Source organism: Lathyrus oleraceus, chromosome 6, assembly GCF_024323335.1.
Source record: "Lathyrus oleraceus cultivar Zhongwan6 chromosome 6, CAAS_Psat_ZW6_1.0, whole genome shotgun sequence".
Taxonomy (NCBI): Eukaryota; Viridiplantae; Streptophyta; class Magnoliopsida; order Fabales; family Fabaceae; genus Lathyrus; species Lathyrus oleraceus.
In genome coordinates, this window is record NC_066584.1 from 3,181,033 (window position 1) to 3,194,443 (window position 13,411).

At 34.4% G+C, this 13,411-nt stretch overlaps 1 protein-coding gene across 1 annotated transcript; it reads left to right on the plus strand.

The window, feature by feature from the left end:
* The first annotated feature begins 3,786 nt into the window (after positions 1-3,786).
* LOC127092820 (auxin response factor 5) lies at positions 3,787-8,470 on the plus strand. The gene is made up of 13 exons (XM_051031711.1): positions 3,787-4,405; positions 4,493-4,605; positions 4,695-4,793; positions 4,882-4,938; positions 5,041-5,193; positions 5,278-5,362; positions 5,569-5,659; positions 5,810-5,977; positions 6,067-6,189; positions 6,295-6,506; positions 6,591-7,687; positions 7,768-7,958; positions 8,153-8,470. Exons 1-13 carry the CDS (start codon positions 4,306-4,308, stop codon positions 8,256-8,258), a joined length of 2,595 nt encoding a protein of 864 aa, XP_050887668.1. The 5' UTR covers positions 3,787-4,305; the 3' UTR covers positions 8,259-8,470.
* The last annotated feature ends 4,941 nt before the right edge of the window (positions 8,471-13,411 follow it).

Consider the following 13,411-nt stretch of genomic DNA (forward strand, 5'->3'; position numbering starts at 1 on the left):
ATCTCCATGAATTTTTTAAACTGCCCTACTTCCAATTCTCTCTTAGGTTTCTCCTTGTTCAAAGGGAGAGGTGGTTTTATGTATTCCGGAAAATGGGGGTTTTGTTCATTTGTGATCTTTGTACAAGTCTTACTTACACCAAGACATATCATACAATACTTCTAACACAACAAAGAAGCAAATCACTTTTTTGATTTCACAAAAACACCAATAACTATGGTGAACTTCAAATCATCCTAAATAAAATGACATTTTCAATAATCACCCAGAGAGCACACAATTTTTTTGTTTACAACACTTAGAATGAATACCATTTTTTATTACAAACAAATCTCACCACACTTTAGTGATAAAGATACAACAATATGATTAAAAACAGATTTTGAATAGTGTAATGTTCTTGAATCAAATTCCAATACAGAAAATGATTTTCTCTTTCAATAATAATTCAAATATAAAAACTTTAATTTCACATAAATTTTTCCAAAGATATGACAACTTATGCAAAAAAAAATCAATGATATTTGAATAAGAATCATATGAACATTATTTGAATTGTTTTAAAATCAGTATGAAAATGTTTTAAAGATGTTGAAAGAGTTTATCTATTGTTCTCTGATGTATAACAATATTTATACATCCTAGAATACCTCTTGATAAAGATGAAATCATTCACAATCAATCATGAAACTTTGCACTAGTTTGGAATGCTTTTGGAACTGAAAAATGCAATGTTTTCGAAAGTGTATTCGACTACAAGACACATGTAGTCGAATACAAACTGTGTAACGGTCAAAATATTGAGTTTTTAAAGCTTGTACTTGAATACAAATGTATTGTGTTTGAATATATATTACATAAATTACATTCTGTTTGCCATCTGTATTTGAATACAACCTGACTGTATCCGAATAAGAATTGTCACGTTTTGCTTTTGTTCGCAACTGTATTTGGCTACAGATTGTCTGTATTTGAATACAAATATGAATTTTTGCAAAAATGATTTTTAAAAAACTTTGTAACTTGAATGATCATGAATGAAAATTCTATGAGCGTTTTGATGAATTGAATGCAAGATTTATGAGCATCTAAAGTCTATCCATTCTAATTTGTAATTGATTATCTTAACATCGAGATCTAATTCCTTTAAATCCAAATCAGTCAATGCTTATGAAAACTTGAATAATGAATCCAATCATTTTCATCTTTAATAAGCATCATCAAACTTCATCTTCATCAAAACACAACTAAGATGATGATGAACATCTTATTCACAATGATGTCGATTGCGCCTATGGCCGTCTTAGTACTTAAAATAGACGGGGTCCCCACCACTTATGCAACCATTCAGTTATACTTAATCGCATCGGCTGACTCCACCAACTTCACCCTTTTACGGGACATCTTATTAACTTTAAAATTCTCAGCAAGCTTAAGCCAAAAAACTACGTCCGATCGACCCATATGCTCCATATGGGCCTTGATATCAACATCAATGGAATTTTGGTTGTAGGTTCTTCGATAAACTTGAATGAAATCTCCAACATGTTCTCTCCTCAATTTGGCGGCCATCATTTCTAAAGCTTACAAACAGGAGAAGCTGCAACTTTTGCAACACGAGAAGAAATGGGCATTAAAGTAGCCATATGATCCTCCTTAGCGTCATCATCAGACAAAAGGGCATCAAAAAAGGAATCTCTTGAGGTAGCTCCCTCATCTTGATAACTCTATGAAAGTCTTTATGAATCAAAATCATCAGTAAGGGGTATAACCTTAGTACCCAGGCAAGGCGGTCATAGATGAATAAGTAAGAGTTTGAGTCAGGAGATGCTCCCGGTATTGCGAGGAAGAAGCATCGCTCTTAGAATTGTTATGTATGCGAATATGAATGTCACTCATTTTGATCAAATACAGAAAATGCTGAAGATATTTTAAGTTGAGAAAAGTATTTGAAAAAGTGAAGTTGATGGAAGCGGATGTAATATAGAAAGGGGAAAGTTTTGAGCAAAAAGCTACAACTATTTTGGTAATTACTTTCAGGAAGGAAGAGAAGAAGACACTTGCAAATAAAAACGTTTGTGGATGGAAAATGACTTTCAAGTATAAGTTTGCAAAAGGTTCCATCAATATTCAGCAGTCCACATATCTATAGGCGAAAGGAAGTAACAAATCAGATCAGCTACAGGGAAAGTTACAAAATCAACGACTGGATCTTCTCCTGTGAAAACGTAAACAAACTCGAGTGCACTCGAGTGCGCTATAACCAGCGCCATGCCTTAGCGAATCACTTCAATCCACGCGTCAGAAGGGATCAACGAACGTTTCAATGAAGGGAAGACATCTAATGCGCTTGTTCCCCAATACGTTCTCAACTGATTCCAAACGGTTCCGCTTCTGGTCCGAAACAAACGACACCCTCAAAGGCCGACCTCAATTGCTAAAGACTTCCCTTGCTCAGTAACGCCCGACAAGCATGGGGACAAATGTTCTGGGTTGGCCAAAGACCAAAAGAGGTAAGACCCAAATGATGTCAATCTACTCCAAATGACCTAAGGTGTAAAAGTCGTCTCACACGAAATGCAAATCACATTTTTCGATCTCAACTTTTCACTACACTCACCTTAAATTCTGAAGAGACTTAAACATTGAAATATTAATGTTACGTATCCATCCAGTATCATCGTATTAAAGATCAATGCTACTGATTCAAAATTATATATCAACATATTCATACTTTTGATTTCATAATGGAAAAACTTGAATAAAATAAATAGATATTTCTAGGGGTGGCAAACGGGCATGCCCGCCCCGGAAAAGTCCGCGAAAAAATGGGGCGGGGCGGTCATAGTTGAGGATGTGGGCCTAAAACTTAAACCCACCCCGAAAAAAAATGAGGACGGGGTGGGGAAAGTCCGCAGACACTGCACCCTTTAAACCTAAAAATGTAAAAATTTATGAAAATACACGTGCCCGCAAAAGCCTGTGAAAAAAATGGGACGGGACGAGGCGGACACATTTGAGGGTAAGGGTCTAAATTCTTGGTCTGTCCCGCACAAAAGTGCGGGCAAAACGGGCATGCCCGACACCCGTAGATATTTCATATATCTTTTAGTTAACAAGTACATACAAGAATATAATGGTATTCATACATCTTTATAAATATAAAAATATGTGAAAGCAATACTAACTTAATATCCTAATTTGAGTTTATTGTTTGATTAATAATTTATTATTGTCAAAATGAATGTGTAAAATAATAATCTTATTCATTTGTCGTAAAGAAACAAATTCTACACAATTATTAAAATAAATATTTATTTATTTTAACATAAATACAATTTTTAAAAATAAATTTAATACTACTAGATATCTGCTGACACATTAAAATCCACTAAATACAATGAAAGTGTTGAGTCTACAAGGCCAAGCTGAGGGAATATTAAATATAAACTTTTTCTTTTAAATAACTCCAATCATAATGATAATTTAAGTTTCAAATTCGGTGATGGAGTACTATATTCATCTTCAATTATGAGCCTTATTAATCTTACCTTCGAAAAAAGTGTACTGTGTTTATTTTACAGTACAATAAAATAATAATAATAATAATAATAATAATAATAATAATGTTGCAAGTACTTGATAGCGTGTATGTATTGTACTGTTTCTGACTTCTTTATAGACAATACTTCTACTTTTCATTTTTTAATAATACAATTTTTCTTTACTTTTCGCATATAGTAAAATATTTTAATTTTATTCATAAAATAATAAAGCTGCAAATGGTTAGAACTTGTTGGTAATAGCATGCACACTGCTTCTTTGCTGTTTGAAGCAAAGAGAGAGAAGAAAGAAGAGAAAGTGCTTTGAGAATTGTATAGAAAAAACAAAAGAATGAAAGAATCACTGTATCAGAGTGTGATGTGATCATGAGTGGTTTCACTCAAAGGTTTTTTTCTTTTTTGAATTATTAAAAAAAACCACTCATCATTCTTTGATACGCGTGCTTTGTTTTTTCATCAAAGTTTTTTTTTTTGTTTTTGAAATAAACATCTTCTTAGGACTTTGACCTTTTTTTAGCAGTTTTTGTTCCTTTGTTCATGTTTGTTGGATTCTTATGTTTTTTTACGGACAAGAACAAAATGAGATTCTCATGTTAAGAATAATTATATTCATCTTCAAAATGGACCCTTGTTTTGTACCTTTAAGTCAATAAAACAAAATGGGGTGGTGGTGATTGATTATTTGGTGAAGGATATTGCTTCAAGTTTGTTCCTTTTTTGAGGTTTGAACAAGTTTTAGAAAATGGTTTCCTTAGAAGAAAAGGTTAAAACTGTTGGAGTTGGAGTTGGAGGAGGACTTGTTGCTGAGATGAAATTGCTTAAGGAAATGCAAGAACATTGTGGTATGTTAGTATGTTAATGTTTGCTTACTGTTTAGTTCTCTTAATAGCTTAAATTATAATCACTTTTTTTATGGTTTGATTTTTTAGGGGTGAGAAAGAGTTTGAATTCTGAGCTATGGCATGCTTGTGCTGGTCCTCTTGTGTCTTTACCTCATGTAGGAGGTCTTGTTTATTATTTTCCTCAAGGACATAGTGAACAGGTGAACTAGTCTCTTTTGAAAGTGCTTATTTTTATTTCTTGATTTTTTGTATATTTAAAAACCCTTTAAGATTTTTTATTTATTTTTAGGTTGCAGCTTCTACTAGAAGAACAGCAACTTCACAGATTCCAAACTATCCTAATCTTCCTTCTCAGTTGTTGTGTCAAGTTCAAAATGTCACACTACATGTGAGTAGTTTTTTCTTCCTTAATCACTTATTTCATTCTCAAAGTTTTAATCTTTAATCTTTATGTTATGTTATGATTATGATGATAGGCTGATAAGGAGACAGATGAAATCTATGCTCAAATGACTCTTCAACCATTGAATTCTGTAAGATATAGGAAATCTTAGTAGTTCTAGAATTTCTGTTATTATTATACATCTAAATGTTTAAGGTTAAGATTATGATGTATTGTTCTTTTTTTGTGTTAGGAAAAAGAAGTGTTTCCTATATCTGAGTTTGGATTGAACCAAAGTAAACATCCAACTGAGTTTTTCTGCAAAACTTTGACTGCTAGTGATACAAGCACGCATGGTGGTTTTTCGGTTCCGCGCAGAGCTGCTGAGAAGCTATTTCCTCCATTGGTAAGGACTAGTTTGGTTGCAATTGGAAAAACCTTTTTTTTTACTCTTCAAGAATCATTATTTGATTATTGTGTTTGGTTTTAGGATTACACAATTCAACCTCCAACTCAAGAACTTGTTGTTCGAGATTTGCATGATAATACATGGACGTTTCGACATATATATCGAGGTGAGGATGTTTTCTACATCTACGTAGCATCTTCCACTTTCACTTTATATTAAATGTGTGTCTGGTGTCTGATATGTGTCAGAGCCGGACACGACTCTTTGACACTTTCCCGTGTTAGAGCCGGACACGACTCCTTGACACTTTCATGTGTTAGAGCCGGACCGGTTTAGATCCTTACGCTTTATTTTTTTACATTTTTCATGTAGGTCAGCCGAAGAGACACCTTCTGACAACAGGATGGAGTTTGTTTGTCGGCTCAAAAAGGCTTAGAGCCGGTGATTCTGTTCTTTTTATCAGGTAAGTTTTGTCGCCGGCTTCATTTTTGTCGAGTTGCTACAACATGACATGTAGATAAACTATTGTGCAAAACAAAATCTGTGAAGTTCTTCAAACTAGCCGTGTTTTTACATGACTTTATTACTAAATTTGATGCTTCGATTGTTTCAGGGATGAGAAATCACAATTGCGAGTTGGTGTAAGGCGTGCTAATCGTCAACAGACAACGACATTGCCTTCATCAGTACTTTCTGCCGATAGCATGCACATTGGCGTCCTTGCTGCTGCTGCTCATGCTGCTGCTAATCGAAGTCCATTCACGATTTTCTACAATCCAAGGTATACTATAAACATGTTCATACCCTCACCTAACTTCAGTTTTAGATGTAATTGCGGTACTAATTTCTTGTTGATTGTATTATTCTCAGGGCATGTCCTTCAGATTTTGTTATTCCACTGGCGAAATACCGAAAAGCTGTTTATGGGACTCAGCTCTCGGTTGGTATGAGATTTGGTATGATGTTTGAGACCGAGGAATCGGGTAAGCGCAGGTAATTTCCTAAATGCTCGGATTATGATACAGTGAAATATGTTTTCCGTTGAAGTTTTTTCCGTGACATGTGCGAAGTTGATGTATATTTTTTCGTTTCCTGCAGATATATGGGAACGATTGTTGGTATCAGTGACGTCGATCCACTAAGGTGGCCTGGTTCTAAGTGGCGAAATGTTCTAGCCGAATGGGACGAGCCAGGGTGTGGTGATAAGCAAAATAGAGTTAATGTATGGGAGATCGAAACTCCCGAAAGCCTTTTTATCTTTCCATCTATGACTTCGAGCCTAAAACGGCCGTTACAACCCGGTTTTTCGGGTAAGTTTCTTAATTATCTAATAATTCCTACTTTATCAAAATGTCTTCAACTTGATGATTTGTTATGTTTGTTTTTTGATGCAGAAAATGAATGGGGAACTTTGTTAAGAAGACCTTTTATTAAAGCACCCGAAAACGGAACAATGGATCTCTCGAACTCGATGTCGAATCTCTACCAAGAAAACATGATGAAGATGATGTATAAACCACAAGTTATCAGCAACAATGGGACATTTTTACCTGTCATGCAACAAGAATATGCTCCTATAAGAGTTCCTTTGCAAGATATGAAGTCTTCGCATGCGATGGAGAATCCGAAAGTTCATCTTTCAACCACAGAGAGCATACCTAATAATACCTTAAACATGCATTCATTGCTGAGAAGTGATCAACCTGAAAAATTTAACCCTTTGACCAAAACCGAGAAGATGAAAATAGAATCCGAGTCGTTGCCTGATCAAATTTTTGACTTCCCTTCTTTCGAAGCCTGCAACAACATTGAAAAAGCGAATGCGGCGAATCCTGTTAATCCTCAAAGCCTTGCAAACCAATCAACATATCATAATCAAAATCCATTATTATTCGCTCAAACTAGTCCGTGGCCTATTCAGCAGCAGCCTCAGTTAGATTCGTCGATGTTGCATCCTCAACTGATTGATATGGTCCAGCCCGATTCTTCCGTTGTAAACGGCATGCTTCCTCAGATAGACATCGATGAATGGATGATGTATTCTTCTTGCCAACCTCAAGTAGCGAATCCGTCTATACCTTCAATGAACCAAGAAGTTTGGGATCATTATGTCAAGAATTTTAACATGAAGGATCTTTCCGATGAAAGCAATAACCAAAGTGAAATTTGCGTCAATGTCGACGTTAGTAATAGTGTGAATACCACTATGGTCGATCCTTCTTCCACTTCGAACACAATTTTCGACGACTTTTGCACAATGAAGGATAAAGATTTTCAGCATCCTCAAGATTGTATGGTCGGAAACTTAAGTTCTAGTCAAGATGGGCAATCTCAGATAACATCCGCAAGCCTAGCCGAGTCGCATGCCTTTTCACTACGAGACAACTCGGGCGGTACCTCTTCAAGTCATGTTGATTTTGATGAAAGTAGCTTTCTACAGAACAATAACTCGTGGAAGCAAGTAGCCGCCCCGATCCGAACCTACACAAAGGTAACAACATTCTTTTATGAAATGTTGGCTTTAAAACTTGTTTTATTCAACATGTTTGATATTATTTTATTGTGTGACAGGTGCAAAAAGCAGGTTCGGTTGGAAGATCGATCGATGTAACTACATTCAAGAACTATCAAGAGCTGATTTGCGCAATTGAATGCATGTTTGGACTAGACGGTTTGCTGAATGACACGAAAGGTTCGGGATGGAAACTAGTATACGTAGATTATGAGAGTGATGTTCTACTTGTTGGAGATGATCCTTGGGAGTAAGTTTCTTATCCTTATAGCCTCTATAGCACCGTCACTTCTGAAACCGACACCGACACTTGCAAATACGTTTAGTTTATTATTATTTTTTATAGAGTCGTGTTTTGGTGTCTGTGTTTTATAGTTTGTAGTCTTATTTTGGAAGAATGGTGAGTTATAGAGATTGAAAGTTTTGGAACAATGTTGTGTGCAGGGAATTTGTGGGGTGTGTTAGGTGTATAAGAATATTATCACCTACAGAAGTTGAACAGATGAGTGAAGAAGGGATGAAGCTTTTAAACAGTGGAGCATTGCTATGATTTGAATATGTTTGTAATATGTATGAACTAAGATGACAGTTATTTAGGATTTTGGAGCATTAGTAATGGTAGTTATGGACCAAACAAACCTTTAGTTTATGACACAACAAAAATTATGAGATGTTGAATGAATCAAAAGGTTACATTATATACCTTAACTTGTAATGTATTCTTGAAAGTAAGTAGAAATATTATGCATTATGTTTTATTAATATTGTACCACATTTAAAAAAATGTACTCGTGGTACGAGATACGTCTATAAGACATGAGTTTTTTGATAAAAAATAATCAAGGAACAGGTAGTCTACAAAAGTAAGAGCTTCATAAAAATGTAAGTGATTATTAAAAAAAAAATCTAGTTAAGTTACTCTAATAAATAACCTAATTGTCAATGTCTCACATGGCTCCGGTACATCAATGTTCTACGTGCCTCCGTCGTGATGGCATCTAGGACATACCTCCCATCATCAGGAAAGATACATCTGTCAAGGTCAATGACTTCCTGTCAATCTCCACAATTCGAAGATATCAAAGGAAGACATCCTCAACATAATCTAATCGTGTCTGGGCCTGCTTCTCCTCTAATATTTTCGGATGAGTTGGCATGGGTGGGTCTCCTGGAACAGCATGCACCATATACGGATGTGACACACTGAAGAACCACGTGATATACCCGTCCACATATCTCTAGTCGCTCGGAGTGTCATCTCTCCACGAATGCATTAAACATCATGTGGTTGACCATAGTATAACCGGTTATGTATAAGTCCTTCAGGATAGATAGAGACAAAGCAGACTGAAATCATTCCTCATTCGACTGAGGCAAGCCAGTAATCTTCCGTTAGTGATTAATAAACTTCAGTGGATCATGGTCCTGAAAAAAATAGAAAAACAATGTCACAAATTTGTCAACTAAAATAAATGTAAATTAAAAAGAATTTAAGACAATTAATGCTATCTCTCCATCCCAGATATGTCTGGCAATATGGTCCGGGAACAAACGCAATAGTGAAAAATCTACAGGGCCTCTTTCAAATGTCTCTGACTCAACATCCGCAATAGTCTTACCCTCAGAAAGTGGCATTGACTCAGCAACATCAACAGTATGAGGTGGCAGTGGTGCCTATGATACCACTGATGACTCGGGTACCTCAGGCGCCTTAATAGGTGAAACCTGATGCCTGTAGGAGGATGGAGGGACTGATGTGTCGGTAGGTGAAACTCGTCTCCTACGAGAAGAATAAGATGGGGAGGCATGAGAAGAAGCACGATCCCAAGAAGTAGATAGCTCTGCATGGCCAGAGGGACCAGGAGCATCTGAGACCTATTGATTTTTCTCCCGCTGCACTGATGCGTGTTGTGCAACACTCTCGTGTCTCAGTTTATCGTGTTTATCAACCACTATACCTATCAGTTAAAGTAAAACAGACAATTAGTGCAAGCATACAACACCACAAGTAAGGAAAAAAATAACAGATAAAATTCGGGAGATGCATCTCCGGTTGCTGGGAAACTAAAACGTTGAAAATTTTCGGAGATGCATAACTTAGCAGCTACGCCAATGGCGACAATGCAGACATAGAAACAAAAAAAAAACATTTTCTTGATCATCATTTTTCAGCCAACTATCATGTTTTGTACTATGTCTAAACTATCAATCATCTAATTTGTATTCATTTCCTAACTTATTCATCAATTTCTACTCATTTACACAAAAACTCAAAAACTATTCAAAACATAAAAAAAACTTATAAATTTTCACTTTGTTTTAGTGTTGGATGATGTTTATGATGTTGATTGAAGTTCTTTTGATTTTGGTTGCTTGATTTTTGACTTGTTGATGAGAATAAATTTGAGAGGGTTTAAAGTGTTTTTTGAGAAATATGACAAATGAGGAAGAGAAAGGGTTCTGACGCGATTTAATCTCCAAGTCATTCAGGATATGCATCTCCGACATTATTCCATATATGCATCTCTGAAATATTATAACGTAAACTTAGGCTTGGATGCGTCCGGAGATGCATTTCCAGAATCTGTGGGCATTTAAGTATTTTTGCGTGGTGGCTAAGAAACATACAAGGTGCATTAAAAAAATTTCCCTAATTAGAGACAATATGGACCTCTTTATTTGAGAGACAAACAATTACAACCTTTTGTGTTATGTGGTCCTTTTGTTGAATTTTCCTACTATCATTCTTCAATCCGTAAGAAAAAAAGTGATATTTTATTTGGGAGTTTCTTATCTAATCCTATGAGATGGAAAAACATCATATAGAAAACTCAAAATGACCCTTAAATCATGGAGATGTATCTCTGGACGCACCTTGTCTTAAGTTAAAACGTTAACTGATCTGAAGATGCATCTTCGTAATGTTTCAAAATACACCTCATATATTCGTCTCTTAAAGGCTTATTTTAACGTTTATTATTCCGGAGATGCATCTTCGTTTAGGATTTACGGAGATGCATTTCAGTAAACACTCAAAATAGTGCAAGTTTAGTTTTATGGTTACTCAGATGAAAATGAAGTTTTATAAATGTTAAGGCTCATGTTATGTGATGAGCATTAAACCATACAATCGATATGCAAAAAATAACATATATAAATCCATATGGTAAAAATAAGTCATCAGTTGATACACAATAAAGTCGAAATACACAATATAGTCGAAATAAGTCAAAATAAAATAAAATTGATAATAAATTCAAAGTACAAATACTATCAACTACTACGTATAACGAACTAGAGTTCCTCGGGATTCTCAGTCTCCTCTACCCCCGTCATCCAAAGTTGTCTCCGGTACTTCAATGTCTCTCGCGCCTCCGTCATAATGGCATCTTGGACCTGCCTCACCTCAGAACAATCGTGAAAAATACTTATGTCGATGCTTGCCTGCGCAATATCCACAGTGCAACGACATCTAGGCAAGGCATCATGAGCATGATCTAACTATGCCTACTCCTCCTTGATGCATATCCTCGACAACCAAGCAGTCAAAATACACTCGAAACAGATATGTCGTCTGGTTTTCTCTGAGCGGGGCAAATGCAGAAGCACGCGACATATTCTCAGTATAAGTCGATACACACGATCAGGTGAAGATGTGCGGGAAGTGCCGGAGGATCCAAGCCTGAAAAGTGTTGGAACACACAAATCATCAGTAAGGGCGTTGCCAAAATGTAATGAAAATGACACACAAACACTAAAAGACCAATAATATTATCGTCAGTAATGTGATGTTGCATGTCACCTACCTCTAATAACTTAGAGTACAAGTAGACCAAACAAGCGGCCCCCAGTTGTACTCATGGATTTGCTCGAAGTTCTAAAAGTACCGTAGGTAGATGACATCTATATAAGTGGCACTCTTGTCCATAAAAATGATAATTCCAACCAAATATAACATGTATGCTCGCATAACATACACAATATGCATCCCCACCTGCTCGTCATCGCCTCTAGCTTGCTCTGCTCTAACGAGTTCATCTGTATATACCTTTTTCATGAATTCAAACCTAGCATAAGCCCCTCTGGTTTTTTCCATCTCCCTCGTGGTAGATTTTGGGTCAACACCCGGATAGTCTATCGAGTGCCTCATCTTTACTAATCCTTCCATGATCTAGAAGTTTTCCCCTAATTGGAATATGCAGCAAATACGACACATCGCCGAGTATGTCGTATTTAAAGGAATTAAATCTCGATGTTAAGATAATCAATTACAAATTAGAATGGATAGACTTTAGATGCTCATAAATCTTGCATTCAATTCATCAAAACTTTCATAAAATTTGCATTCATGATCATTCAAGTTACAAAGTTTTTTAAAAATCATTTTTGCAAAAATTCATATTTGTATTCAAATTTAGACAATCTGTAGCCGAATACAGTTGAGAACAAAAGCAAAAAGTGTCAATTCTTAAGGTGATAAAATATGCAATTGTTTCAAGATCCTCATATGAATCAAAAGTGGTGTTGCGTATATATTGAGCATTTTTCTATATGAAAGGGCATTAACATGGGATATTTTAGAGTCACAAGCCATCAAATATGTGTTAATGCTCTTGGATCCACTGAACTACTACACTCCAACTCAAATTCAAGGCAAAAAGATTACAATCTTCATCTAATACCGCCTTCTATCCGCCGCAAATAGACTAATGAATAATGTTATTCTTACACCAATATTTTACATCAATATTTACATCAAACACTGTTTACCGTATTTATATAATAAATATTATTTTTTTAAATAAAATAATATTAAAATTTTATTTTAAATAAAAATATAATTATAAAAAATATTTTTTAAAAATTAATTTTGCAACAAAAATATAATATCTTTCATTAATCAATTTTATTATTGTATTAACCACAAAAATATATGTTATTAACCACATATTTTTCTCATAGTTTATTAACCAACTTCATTACTTCATTAACAAAAAAATATATATTAACCAAATTCTGACATTAATTTATAATATTGATCTATTTTATTTTATTATTTATAGTTTTTTAATTTTTAAAATTTATTAATCAAAATTTAATTTCAGAACTTGGTTAATATTATGTATTCTATTGATTAATGAAATTGTGAAATTGGTTAATAAACTATCAGAAAAATATGTGGTTAATAATATATATTTTTGTGATTAATACAATAATAAAATTGATTAATAAAAAAAATATTTTTGTTAAAAAATATTTTTTATAAATATTTTTTATTTAAAATAAAATTTTAATATTATTTTATTTAAAGAAACTGTGTTCACTGTATAAATACGGTGAATAGTATTTGATGTAGGATAATGGTGTAGGAATAACATTACTCATAGTTTAATATTAACTCTATTTATTTGTGCTTTTAAGAAGTACTCCCTCCGTCTTAAATTATAAACAAATTTCACATTTGTAGATTTATTAAATAATTGATGTATCTAATCTATATATAGATCATATACATATATTAATTATTTAATGATTCTAAAAAAAGTGAAATTTACGTATAATATAATATGGGATGGATAGCAGTGGCGGAACTGAGGGGGACGTGGGAAGGCCACGGCCACCCCTCAACTTTTTATTTTTTCTAAATTCATATATATTAAATTACTAAAACATCCTTATTTTAAATTAAAATTAATTTTTATT